This window comes from Arvicanthis niloticus, chromosome 3 (genome assembly GCF_011762505.2).
Source record: "Arvicanthis niloticus isolate mArvNil1 chromosome 3, mArvNil1.pat.X, whole genome shotgun sequence".
Classification (NCBI taxonomy): Eukaryota; Metazoa; Chordata; class Mammalia; order Rodentia; family Muridae; genus Arvicanthis; species Arvicanthis niloticus.
In genome coordinates, this window is record NC_047660.1 from 49,618,579 (window position 1) to 49,643,540 (window position 24,962).

Genomic DNA, 24,962 nt, shown 5'->3' on the forward strand with positions numbered 1-24,962 from the left:
TCCCTGTTCTGGGAAGAAAGTTTTCATTTATAGGGACCCTCTTTTTCCTCCTCCCTTAAGTCCCACCTGCTATGCATCCCATTGTAGAGGCCTGTTTCTTTTTTCTTTTTTTCTTTTTCATAGCATTGAGACAGTATGCTAGCTACCTCAAACTTAAAATTCTGCCTCTCAGCCTTCTGTGTGCCAGGGCTGTAAGCATGAGCCTTACCACATTCAGTCACTCACTTCGTTAAGTTTGGGGCTCTGTGCTTCCTTTAACTCTTTTGTAAAGGTGTGCCTTAAAAAAAATGGTTGCTCATGTTTGGAGGGAGGGAGTTTCTTCTCTGAAGCTCGGAGAGACACGGAAATGGAGGGCCAGGGAAGAGCTGCCTGGCAAGACAGCCAAACACTCTGTAAGCTCAGCTATGGGCAGAGCTGGACTGGGACTTGACCGTCAGGTGGATGCTGCCAACCTCCCTGACTACCGGTGTACACAGATGAGCAGGACAGGCAAGAAGGGGGATCCAGTGATGGAGTGTGGGTGGAGAAACTTAATCCCTCAGACTGCTTGCTCCGTTTGGAACAGTGATCAATCAACCAAGGGTAACTTTGGACCAGAGCTGTAGCCTTGCTCAGAAATGGCTGGTCTACAGACTGAGTTCCAGGGCAGCCAGGATTACACAGAGAAACCCTGTCTGACAAACAAACAAACAACCATCTTTGGGGAGTTGATTTTCTTCTTCTACCATGGGTTCTGAGGACGGTACTCAGGCTGCCCGGCTTGTGTGGCAAAATATTTTCAGCCAATGAAACCATCAGACTGGCCCATTAGAGGTCCTAGTCAGGTACTTGTGCATGTGTATGTTGGACTGAGACAGTCCAACAGTGTACTCACTTCAAGGTACCATCCACCACCCACCAAGAGCTAGGTCTCTGTCCAGGCTGGTCTGCTCATACTTAAACCCTTTGATCTGCTGATTTCATTGATTTGAGGGAAATACAACAGGTGTGTGTCTGGTGTTCGACATCCTGCCTCATGTGAGGTGCCTTTGAACAAAGAGGAGGTAGGGAACAGTGGTCCTCTGCAAACCCTTACTTTTTGGTCTGATTTATCAGCCACCCTTAAGTTCAATCTCAGAAGATATTTCAGAACATCTTTAGGTGGTGGTGTGTGTCGCAGGGGAGGGGACACATGTGAACCTTACTTTCACCCGGGATCAAAGCTGGCTTTGGAGTGTGGGATCTTCATGGCAGTCTTTGCTAACTGACTTTGGGAAAGTAATCTTGGCAGAGACTGCGTTGCCTTCTTAGACACCTGTGAATATAATTTATACCTTGATGTAATCATCTCCCCTTTTGCCTGGATGCCTGCCTGAAGATGTGTTTGTATTTTTATAGAAAAGATCAAGGCTGGCTGGCTGGGGAGTCGGTCTGGCTGAGCTCCTGGTTAGAAAACAGGTAGCCTCTTTGGTGTCACCTAGTGTTCAGTGATCTCACTGCAGGGAAACTGCTCACAGGAAGAATTCACTGGAATTTGGGCTTCTGCACATTGGGCAGGCAGAGGGATTAAACAACCCCCCCCACACCCCCCCACAGGCTTTCCTGTAGACACTGTGGAAGTAGCTGCAGTGGCATCATGAAACATATGAAACACAGTAGCTGTTAAGGCTGTCTTGGAACACACAAGGGGCTGCTCTGTGTATTCAAAGCTGTGGCCATCTGAACTAGGACCGATGCTCTGCTAAGAGCTGGGTGATGGCCAAAGATAATGCTCAGCTTAGAGCAGTGGCTGCTGGGAAACTTGCACTAAGGTCAAGAGAATCCGAATGCCAAATGTGATAGGAACTTCGGCTGGAGTCTTTGGGGATGCTTAGGAAATCACTTGAAGCAGTGACAGGTTGGAAAGGGTGTGTCGGATTATTAATATGGTCATATCCCCACCTGCAACACACCCCATATGGACCAAAATGTGCCACAAGGAGTGAAGGGGGACTGGGCAGGCTCTGGTTCCCTCCTCTCACACATCCCTTTGGCACTACTGCGTTCTATTTCTTCCTGCGTGTTGGAGAGTAAGTTCAAGAATGACAGATTTGTTAAGTAGCCCAAACATGTAATGAACCTCCCTTCAAATGGCTGGGAGAGTGACACAGCTGGACGGATGATGGAGGCTCTAGGGCAGTGGTTCTCAGCCTTCCTCATACAGTGACCCTTTAATGCAGTCCCTCATGTTGTGGTGACCCCCAACCATAACATTATGTTCATTGCTACTTCGTAACTGAAATTTTGCTACTGTTAGGAATCATAACATAAATATCTGCAGGCTATCTGCCATGCAACCCTGAAGCGGTCGAGACCTACAGGTTGAGAACCACTGCTCTAGAGTTGCATTCTGCATGTACTGGGGATGTCTGAAGTGCTCGTCTGCATCCTCACAGCTCAGCGGCAAGTCTTGCTGGCACCCTCAGTCTACAAGTGAAGGACGGTGGACAGGGAGGACTTCTAGTTAGTAAGAGGAGGGAGTCAGGAAAGGATCCAAACCAGAGCCTGTTGTTTATGGGTGCTTGATGTCGTTCCATTTGTCCTCTTAGTCAAGCTTGGTGCTTTCAGGAAGCCAGCTTCCTAAATTTGGAGCTTCCCCCACTGGAGGCAGAAGGACCACAGCCATGGATAGACTGCCTGGAGCAGCCACAAACAGTACAGCTGTGATGTTTTTTTTTTTTTTTTTTTTTTTTGCAATTCACTGAAAGGGGACATGATTTTCCAGGTGGAGGTGACCAAGAAAAGAGACCTAGGCAATGGCAGGTACTGCAGGGACATATGAGCCTTTGGGAAATGAAGGACTGGCTGGGTTCTGAGTTAGCTTCAGTCAGGACATTAGATGCAGAAGGAATTCTAGCTCACCACATCAGGTCCAGTTCCCATGAAGGCTGTGACAGATCAGACCTGGCCTAGCCTTGCACAAAGGGGTGGGGCCCTATCTGGGAGGGAGTAAGTGTCGGGAGTGTACTTAGTGGGGTGTGTGTGGGTTCTTTGTGCTGAGACACTGCATTCCTGCTGGCCTGGCTTCCTGTTTCTAGATGCATTCCTGCCCCAGTCACCATGGATACTGCTGCTTGGAATCTGGGCCCCACATTTTCCAAATTCAGGGTGAAATCAGGCAAAGGATCCCCCTGTTTTACTTCCCTACAGTTTCACCTTGGGGCAGGAGCCTCCTGGCTTGCCTGGGAAGCTTGCTTCTCTGGATCTTCTTAGACTTGGAGAAGGCAGTACTGCCAGGCCCAGCATCCTGTTTCCCTCATTATATTTGAAGGACAGGCATGGGGGTGGGGTGGGGCAGCCAGCAGCCCTGGGAATTCATGCTGCAGGAAAAGGGCTTGACCTAAACACCAAGGTTCTGAAGATGACAGAAGCCTCAACTAAGCTCTCATCTTGCATCTGAGCCGGGGGAAGGGCGGGGGCTCAGTTTCCCAGCTTTATAGTACTGAAATTTGATTGTTGGTGGCTCTCTGAAACAAAGAAACCAGTGGAGATCTTTTGAGGATAGGATCTAGGAAGAAGCAAGGAGAGGGGCTGAAGACTTCCAGTGAGTTCTGGTCTCTCCTCCAGGTCACCCTTATCTGCCTCTAGGGCGTTTGAGGCCAGCTGAGGTTTTCCAGCCCTTATTGGCTTCTGAGAAAGGGGATGTTTCCCTAGCAGCCCCAGTACCATCTGGTCACCTGGTAGTTGGCCATCAGCTGCTGCCTAGGCTCCTTTTTAGAATGGGGTTAGGGTGGAATGGAACTCGGCCAAAGGATAGTGGCTGCTAGGGTCAGGGAAACATTTAAACTTCTGCTCAGCCTTCAGGCTGTGGTTAACCTCTTGCCCGAACCCTGCACACAACATGCCTACAGCAGCTCCCAGATAAGACAGAGGCTTGGGCTGGGTAAGGGGTTCTTAAGTAGCTCTGGACACAGCGCCTTGCAGTGAGTGCTCTGTAGGTTTTCCCAGGGCCGGGAACCCTTTCCCCTTTCTGATGGGCTGAGGGACCTGCCCTCAAGTCCTACAGCTGTGAGGCCGGATGCAGTCCTAGTCTGCCTTCTTCCCTCCGCCGGCACTGTGGGGTTCCATTTCCTTCCGGGCTGTTGTGCAGTGCAGCTCCACACTAGTAAGGTTCCAAGCCGCAGCAGCAGAAACACAGGCAACTCCAGCAGTGTGTGTGTGTCGGGGAGCGGTGACCCCGCGCAGCCAATCGGCTACAGTCTTCGAGTGGGAACACACTCCTCCAAGAGCACTTAATTGGTGCACTTCTGCTGCCAGGGACACAGATACGATGCCTAGGGAAGGTAGTCCCCAGACTGACGTTGCCTGGGTCAGCGCCCTCCACCTGCGCGCCGCGCCGCGCCCCGCCCCCTGAGGGGAGTGTCTCGGAACCACGCCCAACTGGGCAGAGACCCGCAGGCTGAGCTGCTCCGGCGCAACTAGGGACTCGGAGGACGCCCGGGATCACTCCGGTGCTGCTGCAGCGGTTTCCACGTCTAGAACACGCCATGCTGAGCCGGCGCCGCGTCTTTGCGGTGGAGCGACTTGGTGGCCGGGGTGAGTCGCGTTGCCTCCCACCTTGGGATCGTCTCCTATTCTCCAGCCCCTCTCGAGCGGCGTCCACTGGCCGCGCCCCCTCGCTTCCTTGCTTTGAAGGAGTCGAGTGAATAGGCTTGGGACGCCATACACAGTGCAGATCCTCCGGGATTTGCAGGTCAATCACCCACCACCCATATCCTACTGGTCCCGTCCTCCTTTCCCCCTGATACCCGTCGTGGAAGCTTCTTCTATCCGAGGTTGGGTGACTCCGATATCCTTGCCCCAGCCAGCAGCCCTGCAAGCCCCTTGGTGGCCACAAACCCATTTCTCGGGGCTGGTTGCCGGGCATAGGCTTCCTGGTACACTTCCTGATCCAGAGGGGACAGGCTGGCATCCTCTTCCCGCCAAAGTAGCCCAAGCTTCTGCCCGATTCCAGTAGACCACCCAGACCATAATAACCCCTGGCACAAAGGTGGTAATAAATGGATGCTAGCCAAAGGGGGCGGGGGATTCTTGCCTATGATCCCAGCACTTGGGAGGCTGAGGCAGGAGAAATAGTGGGAGTCCCAGGGCAGTTTAGGATACAGAGTAAAACACTGTTTCAAAAACAAAACAAAAGGCAGCTTCTTTGTTTTAATTTATATTTAAAAGCTTTTTGTTGTTTAAAATTTGGACTTTTGTCTGTTTTACCTGTGTGGAGTGGCCAGGGATGTCAAAAGAGGGGCTCAGATCCCTTGGAACTGGAGTTATAAACATCTATGTAGGTGCTGGGAACCCAACGCCCACCCAATGCACGTCTTCTGGAAAAGTAGTATTTTAAAATACTGAACCATCAATCCAACTCCAAAACCTTCCCCCATTTGTCACATGATCATCCTTTCTTGGTTAAAAAGACAAACTTATCCTAAATGATTATAATTGCTATTTTTTTGTTGCTGCTGCTGCTATTTCTGTTTTGCAGTGTGAGGATGGGACCCAGTGCCTTGCGCATGCTCTGAAAGCTTTCCCAGTGTCACATCCCTGTCCCAGCTGCTGTCATTTTTACCAGTGTCCTCATAAACTCCAGGAGATACCTCTTCCTGCTTCCTGGTGTGTCAGGGACTCCAGAAAGCACTGTGTAGGCCCGGCCTTCACCGTGCTCTTTCTCCCACCCACATCCAAGAAGTCGGAGGCACTTAGATTTGATTGTTTCCGGTGAACCTTAGTTAAGGGTCTGTTAAGCTATCTGCATTGCTGGTTGTAGTGACTTGTAAGGACTTTGCCTAGCAAATGTTCAAAGTGTAGGTTTCTGTCGGCTGTCAACAGTTGTTCTAAGAACCCTAGCTAGACATCTTCCAAGCAAGGGTGGAACTTTATCCCAGTGGGATGTGGATGTCCTGTGTCCTTGTTCACCACTGGTACAGGACATACCTCCTCAAGGGAATGCTGCCAGCTGTTAGGAATGCTGGGGGCGTTGAGGGCATCCTGCCCAGCTTGATACAGATTCTCCTCACAGATGGGGCCTTTGAGGACCTGGCACAAGGCTGTGTGGTGCCAGGAGTCACTTGCACCTACAGACGGATACCAGACAAAACTCACGGGTGTTCACTGGACTTCAGGGAGGGACAGAATGAGCTGAGAGGTCTGGAGAGACAGATGCCACTTCTGAAATTGGCTTCCCAGGACTCAGGCATGGAGATGGTGGTTGGAGACAGCTCCTTGGCTACCTTATCAGGACTTTCTCAAGATTCTCTGAACCTTGAGCCCATGGGGAGCCCTGAGCTGCCTCCTGCCCAGCTAGACCGGCTGCTGGCCAGACAGAAGCTGGAACAAGTGCTGGAGAGATCTCGAGAGGTTCCCAGCTTGTCTGGGCGGCACGGCTCCCTGCAGTTGCTGAACAAACCTGTAGGTGGAGTGCCCATCTTTGTAGGAGAACAGGAGTCCACGGAGGCAGACACCGAGCTAGAGGCTGATCTGGAAGAAGCAAAGGAGGCAAGTATTCATCTTGGCTAAAGTGGGGTGGAGAAAGCCCTGAGGTGTGGCTCATGGGGACCCTTCCCCCCCATTTTCCCTGGAGCTCTCTCGGGGTGGGGCATTCCTTGCTCCTAATTGATGGTTGTGTCATTACTTTTTGTCTCACTTCGCACCCAGCAGTATGTAACCACCCCCACAGAGGAGGCAGACAGGTATGGGTGCCATGTTCAGCTGCTAGCCACTGGGGAAGCCAGCCAAGTGTGTCTTTCTTAGCTTGTCTGCTGTGTCCCATTTCGTTGGCTTAGCACAGCCTGACTACCCAGAATGGGAGTTTTGGTTGACTCTGAAGGTCTTCCTACCTTAATGTGTCCCATAGGTTGGTAATATGGAGTCTGGAGTCTGTACCTGCCTTCCAGGGCAGGGCTTGCGTTACCTGGAACACCTGTGCCTTGTGCTGGAGCAGATGGCGAGGCTCCAGCAGCTGTACCTGCAGCTGCAGACCCAGAGACCCTCTAGGGTGAGTGGTGGACAGGTGCAGGTGGCCAGGTCAGCTAGGGAGGGAAATAGGGGAAGGGTGGGACCCCCTGGAGCATGAATGCCTTCTAAACAGCCTCAGCTTTTGAGTGAATCTCTGCTTGTTCCTTCTCGCCTGCCTCAGGATCCTGAGGAGGAAGTATTGGCTCCAGCTCTTTCATCATCGCATATCCCAGACAATAGAGTCCAGGGGCACAGAGAGGAGCTGAGCCAGACAAAGGACCCAGGTAAGGGGCAGCTGAATCTTCCTTTGCATTCTGCTGCCAATGTGCCTGCCCGGGGTCCCATCAGCATACCCCTGAAATGTAACATAGTGGGGTTTCTTCCTGCTTGTTTCTGGCCCCAGATGATGTAGTTCTCTTTCAGAAGGTGCAGAGGCAGCTTCACTCCCAGAGGTGGGGGTGCTTGTCGCCAACCCCTCCAGGCTGCCGGAGGCCTTGCTGGAACCAACCCACATCCTTCCACCCTCCCAGGGACACAAGGTAGTGATGGCTATATGTGGAACAGTTGGTAGAATGGTGCAGGGTGGGGGGACGTGGGAATGTGTAAGTGCCCCCCAAATCAGAGCTTTAGGGAAATGACAGGATTCCTGTTTGGAGCAGGTGATTTGCTCTGGCAGTGACGTTCCTGGTAGCTTCATTACGGATGTATAGTATATAGATGTTTTGTGTGATGGGCCCTTATTCTCTGTTCAGCAGGATCTTTCCCACTGGGATAAGGTCAAGGTTCTGCTTAATCGGATCCGTTGGAGGAGCCCTCGACTTCCTGAGTCTCCTGTTCCCCCTGATTGTTCTGGACCCAGGTGAGTCTTGTGCCTGATTCAGGTTAAGTCAGTGGGGGAGAGACTGATAGGCCAGGAGGTTGATATTGTCCTGTCTTGACAGTTGTCATCTTAGTCCCTATGGAATTGGTAAGACAAAGTACAGGAGAAGATGCTTCAAGTAACAAGAGTAGTTAAGATGCCCCATTTGTTGGTGAAGGGACGGAAGGTGGCATGGGATTGGGGACAGTGGCTTTCCCAAAGTCACAGCCAGATTTCGGGCAGTATGTTCATCCTCTTCTGTCAAGCCCTCACTCACTCCTTAACACTGAAATTTAGGGGCTGGTGAGGTAGACACATAGGCAAATTATTTTACTGTAGATGAAGTCTGTCGTGGTTGACAACTTCTCTTCAGAAGCTAAGCAATGCTTCATATGCCTGTTTTTTTTTTTCCCCCCTTCTAGTCTAATCTTCCTTTGCTTTTCTATAGGATGGAGTTCAGGAACCTCTCTGAAAGGATTTCCTGCCATTCCCAACGGAAGACCTTTATTCCAACATTGGTGGTTAAGAAGCCTCGAGCTAAAAATCTTTCTGTATGACCTTTCGGTGTACCTGGTGACCTTGGGTAGAGGGGATTTGCCAAGAAGTCCCTTACATTTTGGCTTACTGCTGCTTCTCTGCACTGCCAGGAAAAGCTATTGGTGCTTGCTCCTCTTCAAGGTGAAGGCCAAGTCCTTCTCTAAGCATCGGGGCAAGGAGCCCTGGTTCCCCAAGAGGCCCTTGAGTGCAGTTCCAACACTCTTCCTGGGTTCTTCCTCCTCGTCAGAAATCTCTGGGCTTAGACAATGTGAACTGACTTATTTATCAGGTGCTCACAGAGCATGTTGAGTATGGGACTGTGTCAGCATGCTGCAGATGTATGTTTATGCAGTCTTTGCTGGACTTTCTACTGCCCAGATGCAATCGTCTGATGGAATCATTCGTCCAAAGGCTTGGTGCTTTGGGTGTCACTGGAAGGATGGCACTGATCTTCATTTCACAATGAACAGTTACTGATGTGGATTTCTAATTTCTTCCTCATACCTGAGACGGCAGCCCTGGGACCAAGAGTGACACTGCTTTGGGTACCTTTGTAGTGAGTCACGGCTCTGGCGCACAGCCCTTGAAGACTAAATGAGGGATGGGGGAAGATCAAGAACATTGTGAGGAACAACAAATAACTTGCAAGGTCAACTCTAAGATGCTGTGTTCTATCCTGGAGTTTAGACCATAGCAAAGTCTCTTAATTTCTGAGCCACAGCGTCCTACTTGGGATGATGCCCGCCTTACCTACCTCATAAGCTTGTTAGGAGGATAAAGTAACATTAAATGTTCTCAATGTGTGCTGTGACTGTTAAGTGAACGGGAAGGGTGTGCTTCTGGAGGCAGACAAGCGTGGTGAGAGACGGGAGGTCAGAGGTTAAGGGGGGTGGGGTGGCTATTGTTAATAGTTGTGAAAATAGCCACATTTCTGGCAAGATTTTGGATAATCCATGTATTGAGATCTTGTACATTTCATATTTGAGAGTTTGGGCACAGAGTTCTGATATGCTTACTCCTTGCTGGTGGTGCAGTCAATAAAAGGGCAGGAATAGGGATGGGGTGGTCATTGGCTTTAGTTATAAGAATATCCCCTGGCAATGGCCCCTGAGTAGGTATGCTCCTCGAGCCAATGGAGGCGCTGCTTCTTTTGCTGCTGTAGTCTTGGTGGTCAGAAGAGGACAGCAGGGTGTGTAAGTGGTAGTCCCTTCCTTGTGTTTGAGGGAGGGGTCCAGTTCCAGTCATTTTGAGACCAGGAACCAATGGTTCGAGCCTACTTTTCTGATGGGACACTTGAGAGAGGACACCACGGAGCTCAGCTTCCGAAGGCATTATCGGATCTGGGAAGGCGCACTTCCGTTCCACAGTTGGAGCGGGATGGCAGGCTGGTGTGGGGGAAGGGAGAGCTCGATGTAGAAGAGGGAGGTACCATATCCGGGAGAGTGGCAGCTTCCGACCAGTGGTCGCTCTTCCGGAGAGGCGTTTCCGGTGGTGGTGGCAGCAGCAGCTGCGGTGGTTCCGGGTGTCTTTGTCCCCCTGGTGTCGTGGCCCTGGCCCGCAGGTGGGTTGGGGGCCTCCCGCTGCGCCTCCGCCTCTCAGTCTCTCTCGGGTGGCGAGGCCGCGGGGTCCGAACAGCGAAGATGCGCCAGTCGCGGAAAGAGCCGAGCCCCCTCTGGACTGCAAGCTCCGTCTCCCTGGCAACGGCCTCGGCCCTGGGGGCGGGCGGGAGGAGGAGAAACCTCGCGCCGTGGTCCTCCCACGGTGGCCTCTCGGTGGCCCGGCCCGGAAGCCTCTGCGCAGGCGGCTGCGGAGGCTGGAGCCTAGGGTCGGGACCTAGGAGGAGGGAGCGGCGTGCGGGCCGCTTGGCGAGGGCCGGCTGGACAGCTCCCTTCCTACCAGCCGGTCTGAAAGGACGCCTGGCGGGCTTCCGGGAAGAGGGCCCGCATCACCTCCCCGCTACTCACACCTCCATTTTTTTGCCCCGGCCCTGCGTGGAGTGTTTTGGCGGATGTTTTTGAATGAATGAATGTCACCGGAGCTCTTCCAGCCCCTCACTCCGCCAGCCTCTTAAGGGTGCCAGTGGCGTACTGAAAGGAGTGCTAAGTTGTTGGGAGATCTGGGTGTGAGTCCCGCTGTCACTACCTGGTTTTGTGGCCTTGGGCAAATCTCCTGATCTCAAAGCTCCAGTTTCCTTGTCTGTAAACCAGCATGTCACTAGTACCCACCACTAGATTATTGTGAGAGCAAACTGGAGTAACGTAATTACCTATTGCATTTCCTCCTCTCTATCCCTCCATTTTAGGACCCACCTCTTCACCATAAAAGCTTTACTTCATTAAGATTTTTCACCTCTCACCCCCATAATAGATGGAAGTTTTCCACTTGAGCTGTTAACTTCTTTCTCTTTTGATTGAAGGTTCCCCCCAAGACCTTGAAAGGACAGCATTCCAAATGTCCCAGTTTAAGCGCCAGAGGATCAACCCACTTCCAGGGGGACGGAACTTCTCAGGTGCTTACCTCTTTACTGATTACACTAAGAATATGCTCTAGGCTCAGTTTCCTAAAGTATGGCTCATGGGTATTTCCCTGAATGTGTGAGTAGCTGGTTGGGGCCACCTAGACCTCTGGGTTTACAAGATCCTCTGACTATCTTCTGGTGCTTAGGGTAGTAGGTGCAATTCTGGAGATTGCTTCTCTGTCCCTGTAGGCGCGGCTTCAACATCTCTTTTGGGCCCTCCTCCTGGTTTACTTACTCCTCCGGTGGCCACAGACCTGTCCCAAAATGCCAGGCACCTTCAGGTATGTTGGGTGCCCTTTCTAGTGAGTTTCCCTTTGGGGCAACCCTAGTATGTTTGGGTGTCTGGTGTGTGTTGTTTCTTGTGTTACAATGGTCAACATCCCTGGTTTTTTGTTTGTTTGGTTTTGTTTTGTCCTGGTAGTAAGCCAATGTTGGGGAATTCAGACACTTTTTAGGTTGGGGAATCTTGAATATCTGGCTCTAGAGAGATCTTTTGGTGCCTTTTGGATGAAAGTCAAGAATTTGTTTCTCTCTTCTTCATAGATAGGATGTGCCCACCATGTTTCTTTCCATGTGAATTTTCCTGTGATACCACGAGCCAGGTCCCTGTGGCTAGAGATGAGGCCCTGGTGGCATAGCCTGATTTTGTTCAGGTCACTTCCTGTTGCTTTTGACCTATCCTTCTCTTGCAGAGTGGGGAGAAGCAGCGGGTCTTCACTGGCATTGTTACCAGCTTGCATGACTACTTTGGGGTGGTCGATGAAGAAGTCTTTTTCCAGCTAAGGTAGGCATGAGGCTAGTCTCTTCTGGGCATGGTTGTTGGATTCAGTTCTGTCTCCATGCTGGTGGGCCCCCTCTTTAAAGCCATTGCTTTGCTATTTTACTGCAAGGTATGAAAAATCTTGATGGAGAAGGTCTTCCTGGGGGGCAGTCAGGATAACTTGTTCAGGGTGCCTCCTGATGGGGCCTCCTGGTTTTGTGTGCTGGCAGTGTGGTGAAGGGCCGACTACCCCAGCTGGGTGAAAAGGTGCTGGTGAAGGCTGCATATAACCCAGGCCAGGCAGTGCCCTGGAATGCTGTCAAGGTGCAGACACTCTCCAACCAGGTATTTTTCTCTCCTTAGCATGTCCACTGCAATGGGAAGGGGAGGAGGACCTCCTGTGGCCTGACTTTTGGGCACAATTCTCCCTTTTGTTGAGGGGGTGGGATAGATGTTTCTTCATGGTATCAACCTGGGGATCCCCTGAACTTGCTATTTTCCTTTAGCCCTTACTGAAGTCTCCAGCACCTCCCCTTCTGCATGTGGCAGCTCTGGGCCAGAAGCAAGGGATCCTGGGAGCTCAGCCCCAGTTGATCTTTCAGCCTCACCGAATTCCCCCACTTTTCCCTCAGAAGCGTGAGTACTGGTGGCATGCAAGTGGGGGTGTGGCTTTGTGGGGTAGTCTGGAGTAAAGGACCAGTTCCTTTCATATAGATGCTCTCAGAACAGAAGGGGGTACTTCTCTACACAGGAAGAGGAGGAGGAAGCTGGACGGGGTTTTAGGGCTTTTGAGTCACCGGCCATTTCCTTTCTTCAGCTCTGAGTCTCTTCCAGACATCCCACACACTTCACCTGAGCCACCTGAACAGATTTCCTGCTCGGGGTCCTCATGGAAGGTTGGACCAGGGCCGAAGGTAAGAGGATGAACAGGCATTACATTTTCCTCTAGGGACCATGTTATACTTTTGATGCCTGTTGACACTAACATCTCTTTCTGTGGACAGAGTCTAGTCCCTTTTCTCTGAAAGGCAGACACATTGAATCATACTTAACAAATACAGTAACTTTATACACTACCTCTGCAAAGCTGAGATTTAATATGGTTTATATTTCAAAATGCCACATTGACAGTTTTTGTTGTTTTGCCCTTTTGAGACAGGGTCTCACTGTGTAGTGCAGCCTGACCTGATGGAGAGCCCCCTTCCTGCCTAGTGCTGGGGTTATAGGTGTGTTCACCCACAGATCAAGTCTTATGTAGCTTAGGCTGGCCTTGAACTCAGAATGTAGCTAAGGATGACCTTGAATTCCTGATTCTCTTTCCTCTACCTCCTATGTGCTGGGCTTACAGATGTGTGGCATCATACCCATACCTAGCTTGCTTATGCATTCATTCATTTTTTTTTAACTTTCTGGTTGTGAGTTACTTTGTGTCTGCATGTGTATGTGTGTGCTTTATGAATTTGTATCGAGGTTTATGCAGAGCCAGGTTGATGCTAAGTGTCTTCTGCTGCACTCTGCTGGGTTTTGTTTGCTTTTGTTAGAGATTGAGTCTCAATAGAGCTTGCCATTTAGGCTATGTTGACTGGTCAGCAAGGTCTAGAGATCCTCCTGTCTGCCCCAGGGCTGGGATCACAGACTGTGTCAGCTTTGACACGGGTGCTGGGATCCTTATGGGTAGCAATTGACTTTACCCACTGAGCCAGCTCCTCAGCCTCAGATAGTTAAAAAGTATACAATTTCCCCTTTGTTTCTAGTATTTAACACAGAGATACCAAGAATTGTTACAAGAAAATAGTAACATCAAAGAAGGGATTGTTGCAAAATGTTTTATTTCCTAATTTAAGATGGCTTCTTTGTGTGCACTTTGTGTAACAGTGTTACAACACAGAGGCTACAATATATTCGGAATTTCAGGATTTGTTCTGTGCCAACACTTTTCTTGGCCTTAATGTGGAACTAGCATGGTCTAGTTAGGCACTTGAGACATCCGTGGTCCTTTTATCATCTGCAAATTTGGGGAATTTCCAGGAGCATGTTCATTGTGTCTCAAGTTCATATTTCCTTTGTGCTTCACTCTCCTTGAGAGTTTTTGTTTGGCTTCTTATAATAGAAAATTCAATATATGCAAAGGAAGTGGAAAAATAAAATGAATCTTCAAGCCATTACCTAATTTACACAAGCAGCATCACCTGCCTTCTGTTTTATTTCTGTTCTACCTTTATCTATGTGTTGCCTTGAACGTGTTTTGTTTTTTGATAGAAATCTTGAGGTGAAACCGAGTTATATTGAAATGTCAGAATCTTGACTATACATTTTTGATCTCATAGCATCTGCCTTTGTAAGATCACTGGAGAAAGTTCCCTTGTGCTGTGATTTCTTTGAAATAACTACAAAAAGGGAACCACCCTGTCTCCCACATGCTGATAAGAGCTGAGAAGCAGTTCAGTGGGAAAGACTTGGTATAAGCATGGCATAACCTGAGGAGAGTTGAGTGGAGGTGGCATAGCCAGTCCCTGTGCAGAAGCTAGCATCTGTTCTCTGAGAAAGGCTGCTGTGGACCCCGTGCAGATCGCCTGGCATTGTGCTCTATGTCGCCTCCTCTTTGAACCCTTTGGTTCCCTTCTCCATTCCTAAACTCAGACATGGGTTGCACCTATAATGTTTGTCTAGTGTATCCTCCTGGGCTTCTCTGTCCTGTGAGCTTATGAAAGCCTCCAGTACAGAACCATAGCAAGTACCTTGAGGGTTTATGTTACCTGGTTGGAAACCATTGACTGTGGGCCTGCCGCTTTCAGTTGAAATTCCAGCTGTGGCTGCCAGCTGAATTTGATTGCCAGGCCCTGGTGCACCACCTGCAGTGTATTTAGACAAAGTGCTTCAGAGTTACAGCTTTTAGAGAACATACTGAGTAGGAAGAGGGGCATCAGGAATCAGTCACTCTGAGACAAATTTGCCAATTTATAAAGGATTTGACCACATGGGTGGTTTGCCCATTAGCCCAGCTTTATGTTAAACTCCCAGCTCTGAGCTACAGAATAACGCTGCTACTGGACTGCTCTCATGAGCAGCTGAGGTCTTTAGACAGGCCAGGTTTCTGCTGCTCCCACCACTAATGTGTTTCCTGCTGGCTCTGTGGATGATTAGGAATGGAAGGCCAGCCCAAGCTACTTAAGACCTTGTCTCAAAACAAAAGACAAACAGAATAGCAACATTGAAAGTTAAAGTTCTAGCTTTCTTTGATGTCCTACTGTTGACGGTAAGGTAAGAGTTTGGGGTGCTGGAGATATGGCTCAAGTGGTTAAGAGCACTGACTATTCTTCCAGTGGTCCTGAGTTCAATTCCCAGCACCCACATGGTGGCTCACAACCCTGTAATGGGATACGTGTACTCATATACAATAAAGTAAATAAATCTAAAAAAAAGAAAAAAGAAAAAAAGAGTTTGAGAAGTGATTTTTGCACAGGAAACCTGTTGTACCTTCCTGGGACCTTGCTAGTTTCTTTCTAGTACATGGTCTGTGATATTCAAGGTATTTGTTTCTGTTTAGACATTTCCTCACACTGTAGCATGATCTTATTTAAAGGTTAATTCTCTCACACCTGTCACATATCTAGGTACATTTCAATTACACCCTCGTCCCCCATTTGGCCTCCTGTCCTCCTGCTCTGAACGCTCTTCCCCTCTACCTCTCTTAAAAAAGAATAGTCCACATTTTCCCTGACAATCTCATGATGCATACATGTATCTCAGTCATACTACCCCAGTCTTCCCCTCCTCCCACTCCCTAGCATTACCTGCTTACCTTAGAACCCTTTGTTTTGTAACCTACTAAGTTCAAGTAATGATACCTGAATGCTGCAGGCGTGGGCCATCCCACCGGAGCACGGGCATCCTACTGGAGAACACACCCGGCAGAAAAATGCTCCCTCTCACGAGTCTACCGTTCTGCATTTGTTTGTTATTTAGGGCTCACTGCATTAGTTTGTTATTTAGGGCTGCTTACATGACCATGGGTGAGTGGTATTTACTGGAGTGAGTTCAGGTTAGCAGTGGCTACAGCACTAAAAATTAGGACTCTCCTGAAGCATCATCTTGGTGACTGCCTTAGTGATTAAATCATTATACCCACTAAATTCAGTTGTCAGGATGCATGAACTCTATTATATGGCTTTGTAGTTTTGCTTTATATTCCTCCCCCACCCCCAATTTCTTAGAATAGCTTTTCAAGTGTAGAATTACTGGAGCAAAAGGTATTGTTTTGTTTTCCCCTCTTTTTTTCTTTTTTTAAAAAAGATTTATTTATTTATGTATGTGAGTACACTGTCACTGTCTTCAGACACACCAGAAGAGGGCATCAGATCCCATTACAGATGGTTGTGAGCCACCATGTGGTTGCTGGGAATTGAACTCAGGACCTCTGGAAGAGCAGGCAGTGCTCTTAACCACTGAGTTATCTCTCCAGCTCCCTTTCCAGCCTCCTTTTTATCCAGTTAAAAACATTTTTATTCTTTAAAAAAATTGAATTGGGCATGGTGGCACATGCCTTTAATTCCAGCACTTAGAAGGCAAAAACAGGTGGATCTCTGTGAGTTTGAGGTTAGCCTGGTCTACAAAGTAAATTCCAGGACAGCCAAGGATACACAGAGAAATCCTGTGTTGAAAAACAAAAATAAAAATTACTTTAAGTCAGGATTGGTGGTATATATCTTTAAACCCAATACTTGTGAGCACAAGCTAGAGGACTGATGGCCATGAAGGAGTTCAAGGCTAGCCTGGGCTACATGGCAAATTTGAGACAGCCTGAGCTACAGAGTAGAAGACTGTCTCAAAAATTCTAAAACATGAGCTGGAGAGATGGCTCAGCAGGGGAATGCACCTGCCACTAAACTTGATGACCTGAGTTTGATCCCTGGACGGGACCCAAATAGTTGAAAGAGCAAACCAATTCTGCACGTGTATTTTGGCATGCTTGTGCACATGCATAAAACATAATAAAAATCTAAAACACTAAGCTAAGGATGCTCAACAGGGAAAGGTTCTGGAGCCTGTCTCTAGCCATGACATTTACACTTAAAAAAATGTTTACGTTTATTGTTGAGTGTGTATGTGTGAAGATCAGATGACTTGTATCTCCCACCATGGGGTTTCTGGGATCAAACTTAGGTCACTAAGCTCTTTGGCAAGTGCCATTATCTGCTAAGTCGTCTTGCTGGCTCATCTTTCAGTATTTTAAAGCTGTTCTTTTTTTCTTATAATAGCCTTTTGTATATATGCTGTACCTTGTGGTTTTATTTTTATTTTATTTTTTAGAATGTATTTATTTATTTTATGTGTATGAGTACACTGTCGCTGTCTTCAGACACACCAGAAAAGGGCATCGGATCCCATTACAGATGGTTGTGAGCCACCATGTGGTTGCTGGGAATTGAACTCAGGACTCTGGAAGAGCAGTGAGTGCTCTTAACCTCTGAGCCATCTCTCCAGCCTCCATTTATATTATTAAACTATTAATAATCCATCACATGTTTGCTAGCACAGCTTCTTTTTGATGTGTGTGGTGCTGGACTGGAACCCAGGGCCTCTCATAGGTTAAGTAGATGTTCTACCACTGAGCTACACACTACCTGCGTTCATTTCTTTTTCCTTTAAGATTTATTTATGTATATGAGATACGAATCTGTATGTACACCTGCGTGCCAGAAGAGAGCATCAGATCCCATATAGATGGTTATGAGCCACCAGGTAGTTGCTGAGAATTGAACTCAGGACCTCTGGAAGAGCAGCCAGTGCTCCTAACTACTGAGCCATCTCTCCAGCTCCTGTATTCATTCCTTAATGTTGAGGATTCAGGTATTTTCTAGTTCTTTATATATTGAATACATGTGTAACAGTATGGTTTCTTTTTTCTGGTGCTGGGTCAACCTCCAGTGATGACTATGACTCGAAGAAACGCAAACAGCGGGCTGGCGGAGAGCCTTGGGGTGCTAAGAAACCTAGGCATGACCTGCCTCCTTACCGGGTTCATCTCACTCCCTATACTGTAGACAGGTAAGTAAAGGCTGGGAAGGCCTGTAGACTTGCACAAGCAGTGATTTCTGGGTAAATGAGATAAGGTCTATTTGGACACATGAGAATGTGGGTAGGCTGGCGGCCCCTTCTAAAACTAACCGACCAATCTGTGGGAACCTGCTGTGCACGGTTTGATGTATCTTCGAGTAGGTTCTGTGTAATGCACATTAGTGAGTCTTGTTCTGTGTGTCTGCATGCACATTTGTTCCCACGTGTGGATTCACATGTGTGTTTGGGTGCATGTGTGGAGGCCAGACAATACCATCCAGAAATCATTGCTCAGGTGTTGACTAGCTTTCTGCTTTGGAGACAGAGACTGGCTTGGGAGTTGCCAGGCAGGCTCAGTTGTCTAGGAGCTGCTTGTTTCTGCCCTTCGCTCTGGCACTGCAGATGTGAGCTACGATGCCAGAAAATTTTCTTTTTGAGTTCTGGGATTAAAGGTGAAGGCAAGTGCCACCATACCTGGCCTGGTTTCTCATTTCGATAGCCATTACCAGTTCACTTTCAGAGGCTGTGTCCACTTACACAGTCACTATGATGCAGGCACAAAGCCCTTGTTTTCTCTCCTTTTGCCAACACTGTCTTCATACACCTTTTCTTTTTGTTGTTGTTTTTGTTTTTCTAGATGGTTTCTCTGTTAGCCCTGGCTGTCCTGGGACTCACACTGTAGACCAGGCTGGCCTCGAACTCAGAGATCCACCTGCTTCTGCCTGGAGATTGCTGGGATTAACGGTGTGCACCAGTATTCCTGGCCCTCACACCTTTCCATTATGGTTTTACTAGTGAAAGTGCTGTTGACATTTTCATTTCTAATGAAATGAAAAGAACTCTGTAAAGAACGTTTTTACATTTCGTGCTTTTCATGAGTGTGTGTTCATGTGTGTGGGCTACTGTGTGAGTCGGGGGAAACTTTGAGGAGTTGGTTCTCTTCTTCCACCATGTGGGTTCCAGGGATTGAATTCGGCTGGTAGGATCCTTTCCCTAGGCTTGCATGTCACGTGTGTTTATGTTTCAGGGAAGGATGTGTCATGGGAGGTTTCAGTTTTTTCTAGGTACCTGAGAATTTTGTTACTTACTAGTGAGTTGTTTATCTAGACCATGACCATTTCTGGGGCTTGAGGGATGGCTCAGTGGTTAGGGTACCATACTGCTCTTCCAGAGAACATGAGTTTAGTTCCAGCACCCACATGACGCAGCTAACAACTGCCTCTAACCTCCAGTTCCAGAGGAATCTGATGCCTCTGGCCTCTGGGAACCTGCACACATGTGTACATACCCGTACACAGATATACATAATTAAAATAAACCCTTTAAAAAAGGCCATAATTATTACTGTATCATGTATTGTGACTTTTTTTTTCTTTCTCAGTTTGGCTTTCTTTGTTATGGGGATTTATAAATTAAGTAATCATATAGGGTCCATCCTTACCCATTGGGAAATCCCTTATGGAGTCCTTATTTCTCAAGCTGAATAAAATGCTGTTGTAGTCTTTTGCTAATTTGTTCATTCATTCATTCATTCATTCAGTCAGTCAGTGTGTCAGTGTATGGAGGGGGGGGCACACATACCTGCCAGTGCACGGATGTGAATCAGAGAACAACTCTAAAGTTGGTTCTCTCCTTCTACCTTTGCATGCAAAAACCTTACCCACTACAAGCCATTTGCTGGCCCTGCAGATTTGTTAAAAACAAACAAACAAACAAACAAACACAAACAAACCCTTTTTTTTTTTAAAAAAAAAAAAAGTTTATGAGTGATTTGCCTATTTGTATGTATGTAAGTGTACCACATGTGTGCTTGGTGCCCACAGAGGTCAGAAGAGGGTGTCAGATCCTCTAGGACTGAAGTTGCAGATAGTTGTGAGCCGCCGTGTAGGCTCTGTGAGTCAAACCTAGACCCTCTGTAAGGGCAGTAAGTGCTCCTACGCTCTGAGCAGTCCGTCCAGCCCCTCCTTCAATGCTGAAGTGTCTGCTCAGTGGATTCCCTCGCTGTCTTCCTACAGTCCCACCTGTGACTTCCTCGAACTGCAGCGACGTTACCGCAGCCTGTTGGTCCCCTCAGATTTTCTTTCCGTTCACTTGAGCTGGCTGTCAGCCTTCCCTCTGGGCCAGCCCTTTTCCCTCCACCACCCAAGTCGGATCCAGATCTCTTCAGAGAAGGAGGCAGCTCCAGACACTGGTGCTGAGCCCAGCCCTGAGGACAGTGACCCCACTTACAGTTCCAAGGTCAGTTGACTGGGCTCTTGTGACGTGTCACCTTACTAGGACAGAGTGTGGCTGAGCACCTTCTCCTCTGCACAGGTGCTGCTGCTCTCCTCCCCGGGCCTGGAGGAGTTCTATCGCTGCTGCATGCTGTTTGTAGATGACATGGCTGAGCCAAGGGAGACACCAGAGCATCCTCTGAAGCAGCTAAAGGTAAGAACTGGCTCACAGGAGGCAAGATGTGCTGGCTGGTCTATCTGCCACATTTTCAGCAGCTAGGCTTCTGTGCATTAACATAGAAACTCGGGGTTTCAGAGCTGAAGGCCCTCACTTTATACAGGACAGTATAGAGATGCTTCCTCTGAAGAGGCGTCAGGTGGCTGGTTTGCGTGAATGGCCCTAGAGCCCTAGGTGGTGGCCTTAACTACTTCTTGCTGCCTCACTTCTTGCTGGGCAGCAGCCTTGCCTCACTGTGGGAGATGCAGGCCATGTTTCCTTATTCCCAATCTCTCTGCAGTTTTTGCTGGGCCGGAAAGAAGAAGAGGCAGTGCTGGTTGGGGGTGAGTGGTCTCCTTCCCTGGATGGCCTCGACCCCCAGGCAGACCCACAGGTGCTGGTGCGCACAGCCATCCGCTGTGCACAAGCCCAGACTGGCATTGACTTGAGCACCTGCACCAAATGGTGAGTGGCCTTCCCCATGTGGCCAGCTCGCTGTGGGGTGTCAGGAGCCTGCCTTCTGCCCTCTAGGTTCTCTCCTGCCACAGCTCATGCTTGCCCACTCCTAATTGCTCACAGATGACTGAGAGCCCAGGGCTGTGAGCACTGATGGCAGCTGACCCCCAAGCTACACCCAGTACTCCTTAATGCCTTAGTGCTCCTGTGTGCTATCTGCTTACTGCGTCTCCCTGGTGCCTAACCACTGAGGCTTTGGCGTGTGGCTTTGTGTCTGTACTCATGGCTTGGCATGCAGCATGTATGCATGGAGTGCTGGCTGAAACACAGGTACTTGTCTGTGAGTGCGACACCTAAGTATGCCACAGTTGAGGGCATTCTTTTCCTTTTGCTGTGACCAGGTGGCGCTTTGCCGAGTTTCAGTACTTGCAGCCAGGGCCGCCCCGGCAGTTACACACAGTAGTGGTGTACCTGCCAGACGTATGGACCATCATGCCCACTTTGGAGGAGTGGGAGGCACTGTGCCAACAGAAAGCCACAGAGGCAGCTCCGCAACCGCAGGAGGCATCAGGGGTAAGGCTGGGCCATATGAAAATGCAGGGAAGCTGGGCATGGTGGCACAATCCTGTAACTCCCACACTGGGGAGGTAGAGAAAAGAAGACCCAGAGTTCAAAGTTGATTTCATCTTCATAGTGAATCTGAGGTTAGCCTCAGCTATATGAGCCCCCATCTCAAAAGTATGTACCCTGAGCTCAGGGCTCAGGGGGTCACAGCTGAGCTATTGTCATAGGAAGCAGAGGCTACCGAGCAGGCTCCTGATGTGTCAGAGCAAGCAGACACTTCTAAACAGAACACAGAGACAACGGAGGCCACCACACAGCAAGATGTGGACACCGATCTCCCAGAGGCACCTCCGCCTCCTCTAGAACCTGCTGTGATGGCACGTCCTGGCTGTGTCAACCTGTCTCTCTATGGAATTGTGGAAGATCGGAGGCCAAAAGAAAGGATCTCTTTTGAGGCAAGTGCAGGAGAGCTTGAGTGTGACGAAGGGAGAGTGACATACTTGTCCTCTTCCCTGATGCCATGGTCCCTGCACCTCTTCTGACAGGTCGTGGTGTTGGCCGAGCTCTTTGTAGAGATGCTGCAGAGGGATTTTGGCTATAGAATTTATAAGATGCTGCTGAGCCTTCCAGAAAAAGTTGTATCTCCTCCTGAACCTGAGAAGGAGGAGGCAGCCAAGGAGGATGTGGTCAAGGAGGAGGAGGCTGTCAAAGAGGAGGCAGTGAAGGTGTCCAAGGATGAGGTACAGAATGAGGGCACAGCTGCTGAGTCAGACAGCCCACTGGTGAGTACTGCTCTCAGCCCTGGGCTGGACCAAGGCCCACACATTGTCATGCTTAGTATGAGTCAAGCCCCTCACCCCTCACGTGTGTGCCAGGCACTGTTCTAGGCACTTTGCATGTCTGGTTGCATTGCTCCTTTACATTACTCAGTCTTTGGGGATGGGCCGAGGCTCAGGAACATGAATCTCTGCATGTGGCCACACAGCTAGGAAGTGGTATGTCCAGGGGGAGGGAAGTGGCCCTGAAGAGGGAGGTAAGTGTGTCTGATAAGCCATGGCAGCATAGAAATGCCAATGCTCAGGAGTTAGGACTACCTGACAAGTTAGGTGGACAAACTGGTTTTTAGCCATTTCTAAAATGTAACTTGGCTTTCTTGTCCAAATATGCCAAGTACACGTAATGGCTTAATTATTTGTACAACTAAGACTGACTCCTGAGAAATATCTCAGGGGTCTACATGTGCCCTCGCTGATCTGTGTCCTGGTATGGTTAAATACCCATGAGCACGTGGGGTCATAGAGTGCCCACCAGTGTCCAGCACAGAACACCCCGCTGATACTTGAGTGTTAGCAACTGCTGGCATTACAAGAGTCCTGCTCCTCACCACCTTGGTCTGCTTCTCTAGAAGGAGGATGGGCTTCTGCCCAAACGGCCCTCTTCAGGGGGAGAAGAGGAGGAGAAGGCCCGGGCTGAGGCAGCTGAGGACCTCTGTGAGATGGCCTTGGACCCAGACCTGCTGCTTCTGAGGGATGATGGAGAGGAGGAGTTTGGTGTGTCTCGGGGTAGTGGCTCTCTGGGGCTGGCTGTGGTAGCTTCCTCTTAGGCAGTGGTTCTCAACTTTCCTAATACTGCAACCTTTAATACAGTTCCTCATGTTGTGGTGACCCCCCAGCCATAAAATTACTTTCGTTGCTACTTCATTACTGTAACTTTGCTACTGTTAGGAATTGAAATGCAAGTGTCTGCTATGCAGGCTGTCTAACATGCAGCCCCTGTGAAAGGGTTGTTTGAGCCCAACAGGTTTACAAACCAAAGGTTGAGAACCGCTGCTCTTAGGGGTGTAGACCATCGTCCTTGCTAGATGCTGAGCTTGGATTTCTGTAGCAGGAGCAAAGCTAGAGGAGACGGAGGTTCGTTCTGTTGCCTCAAACCAGTCAGAGATGGAATATTCTTCTCTTCAGGACATGGTGAGACCTTGTCTCCTCCTGTACCTGGTGGTGGGAAGCTTGACCCTTCCTGGGTGAGGGTTGCTGACCAGTGACCTCTTCCCTAGACAAGAGACCAACTGTGGTTCCTGACTCCTGGAGAGTACTGCACTTTCCCTGTCAGGGTAGATCGGAGAGGTCTGATGAGGGAGCACAGTCATGCTCTGGGAACATGCCCACAGAAGCTGTAGCCCCAGCTCCAGTCCTCTACTTATGAGGTCTACCTGTTGCTGTCAACCCAGGGCCTGGCTGTGTGTGTATCGTGACCTTAGCCTTGAGAACTATTTGGAAAGCCTGTTTCTCTGCTTTCTTTGTAGCCTAAGGAGCTGGATCCGTCAGCTGTGCTTCCCCTGGACTGCCTTCTGGCTTTTGTGTTTTTTGATGCCAACTGGTGTGGCTACTTGCACAGGCGAGACTTGGAGAGGGTCCTCCTCACCCTGGGGATCCGGCTCAGTGCAGAGCAGGTAGTTTCTCTTCTGTCTCGCCTGTCCTTCTGGAGGGCCTTTTCAGAGCTCTCATAGGCTTCTGGTCTCCCTGGCTGACACAGGTGTGTGGCCAGTAGGTGTCCTGCTGTGTTTTCTGTAGGCCAAACAGCTGGTTAGTAGAGTGGTGGCACAGAACATCTGCCAGTACCGGAGCCTTCAGTATAGCCGTGCTGAGGTGCTGGGTGATGGGCTTCCTGAAGACGTGCTCTTTGGTATGTCTTGAGCTCTGTGGCTGGCAGGGAGTGGGGCCATGGTGGGCCATTCTCCTGAGAGCATGTATGTCTTCTCTAGGAAACCTGGATCTACTGCCTCCTTCAGGGAAGAGCACAAAGCCAGGTGCTGCCCCCACAGAGCACAAAGGCCTAGTGCCCCACAATGGTAGCCTCATCAATGTGGGAAGTTTGTTACAGCGTGCAGAGCAGCAAGACAGTGGCCGCCTATACTTGGAGAACAAGATTCACACACTGGAACTGAAGCTTGGTGAGTGTGATGTCACAGCCACTAAGGGGACACCACTCCTTTGGCCTCAGGCTTTTGTCCCAATGCTTCAGTTGACTGAGCAGAGCCTTCTTGCCATGTCCTCACCTACCTTTCAGAGGAGAGCCATAACCGCTTCTCAGCCACTGAACTGACAAATAAGACACTGGCAGCAGAGATGCAGGAGCTGCGGGCCCGGCTGGCCGAGGCGGAGGAGACAGCCCGGACAGCAGAACGACAGAAGAGCCAGCTCCAGCGTCAGATGCAGGACTTCCGCAGGCGCCTGACTCCACTGCACCTTGAGATGCAGCGGATTGTTGAAAAGGTAGGATGGCTAAAGGGCGCCCATAGTTCCTTTTGGTGAAACCACAGGAACCCCAGAGTGGAGCTAGCCTCTGTGTGGCGAGGCCTGGGAGATAGCTGGCCCTTCCTTGCTGTGCTGGTCCTCCATGCACTGGGCTTTTAGGAGACTCAGCTGCTCTGAGCTCTGTACTCTAGTGGCAGACATGGGAGAAGCCTTATCCTCACCATCGCTACATGTGCTCACACAGGCTGACAGCTGGGTAGAGAAAGAGGAGCCAACGCCTAGCAACTGAGTGGCTGCTGAGTGAGGTCTGCAATGGAGTCTGATGACATCAGAGCCCTTTTGGAACCAGAAAGCAGCTGGAGCAGGGCCTGGGAGCCACACCAGGGTGGCTTGAGTTCTGTGCTCAGCCTCTGCAGGGGACATCAAACTATCAGTATGGGGTTTGTGCTATGTGGATGGATGTGTACGGAACTCCAGTTCCAGCTACAACTACATACAACAGCTTTTGCACCCCTAGAATGTCATTTTGCCCTCAATCTTGGAATTTCTCCCAGGGCCCTT

At 49.5% G+C, this 24,962-nt stretch overlaps 2 protein-coding genes across 6 annotated transcripts; both read left to right on the forward strand.

The window, feature by feature from the left end:
* The first annotated feature begins 127 nt into the window (after window positions 1-127).
* On the forward strand, window positions 128-9,165 carry C3H8orf58 (chromosome 3 C8orf58 homolog). 4 transcript variants are annotated; one of them, XM_034497045.2, is made up of 7 exons: window positions 128-4,554; window positions 6,032-6,507; window positions 6,866-7,006; window positions 7,148-7,250; window positions 7,390-7,505; window positions 7,719-7,825; window positions 8,274-9,165. In XM_034497045.2, exons 1-7 carry the CDS (start codon window positions 4,506-4,508, stop codon window positions 8,380-8,382), a joined length of 1,101 nt encoding a protein of 366 aa, XP_034352936.1. In that variant the 5' UTR covers window positions 128-4,505; the 3' UTR covers window positions 8,383-9,165. The 4 variants fall into 4 exon arrangements, with proteins under 4 accessions (XP_034352936.1, XP_034352938.1, XP_034352934.1 ...); XM_034497047.2 differs by having other exon boundaries at window positions 7,722-7,825; XM_034497043.2 differs by lacking the exon at window positions 128-4,554 and having other exon boundaries at window positions 4,562-6,507.
* A 553-nt stretch (window positions 9,166-9,718) lies between these two features.
* Window positions 9,719-24,925, forward strand: Ccar2 (cell cycle and apoptosis regulator 2). Of its 2 annotated transcripts, none has more exons than XM_034497049.2 (21): window positions 9,719-9,923; window positions 10,779-10,871; window positions 11,070-11,161; window positions 11,573-11,664; window positions 11,871-11,985; window positions 12,147-12,276; window positions 12,458-12,554; window positions 17,569-17,688; window positions 19,713-19,935; window positions 20,011-20,124; window positions 20,429-20,592; window positions 20,985-21,156; window positions 21,375-21,602; window positions 21,693-21,929; window positions 22,553-22,697; window positions 23,035-23,114; window positions 23,450-23,596; window positions 23,718-23,829; window positions 23,909-24,097; window positions 24,214-24,419; window positions 24,646-24,925. In XM_034497049.2, the coding sequence occupies exons 2-21, from the start codon at window positions 10,814-10,816 to the stop codon at window positions 24,688-24,690; spliced, it is 2,766 nt and encodes a 921-aa protein (XP_034352940.1). In that variant the 5' UTR covers window positions 9,719-9,923; window positions 10,779-10,813; the 3' UTR covers window positions 24,691-24,925. The 2 variants fall into 2 exon arrangements, with proteins under 2 accessions (XP_034352940.1, XP_034352939.1); XM_034497048.2 differs by having other exon boundaries at window positions 9,720-9,923; window positions 23,032-23,114.
* The last annotated feature ends 37 nt before the right edge of the window (window positions 24,926-24,962 follow it).

Bases quoted from the DNA above. Each gene is read 5' to 3' on its own strand.
- C3H8orf58 (XM_034497043.2), top strand. From the start codon at position 5,902: ATGTGGATGTCCTGTGTCCTTGTTCACCACTGGTACAGGACATACCTC. The intron at 6,508-6,865 runs GCAAGTATTCAT...TGTGTCCCATAG, and splicing joins ATCTGGAAGAAGCAAAGGAG to GTTGGTAATATGGAGTCTGG. The intron at 7,007-7,147 runs GTGAGTGGTGGA...CGCCTGCCTCAG, and splicing joins AGACCCAGAGACCCTCTAGG to GATCCTGAGGAGGAAGTATT.
- Ccar2 (XM_034497048.2), top strand. From the start codon at position 10,814: ATGTCCCAGTTTAAGCGCCAGAGGATCAACCCACTTCCAGGGGGACGG. The intron at 10,872-11,069 runs GTGCTTACCTCT...CTGTCCCTGTAG, and splicing joins AGGGGGACGGAACTTCTCAG to GCGCGGCTTCAACATCTCTT. The intron at 23,115-23,449 runs GTGAGACCTTGT...CTTTCTTTGTAG, and splicing joins ATTCTTCTCTTCAGGACATG to CCTAAGGAGCTGGATCCGTC.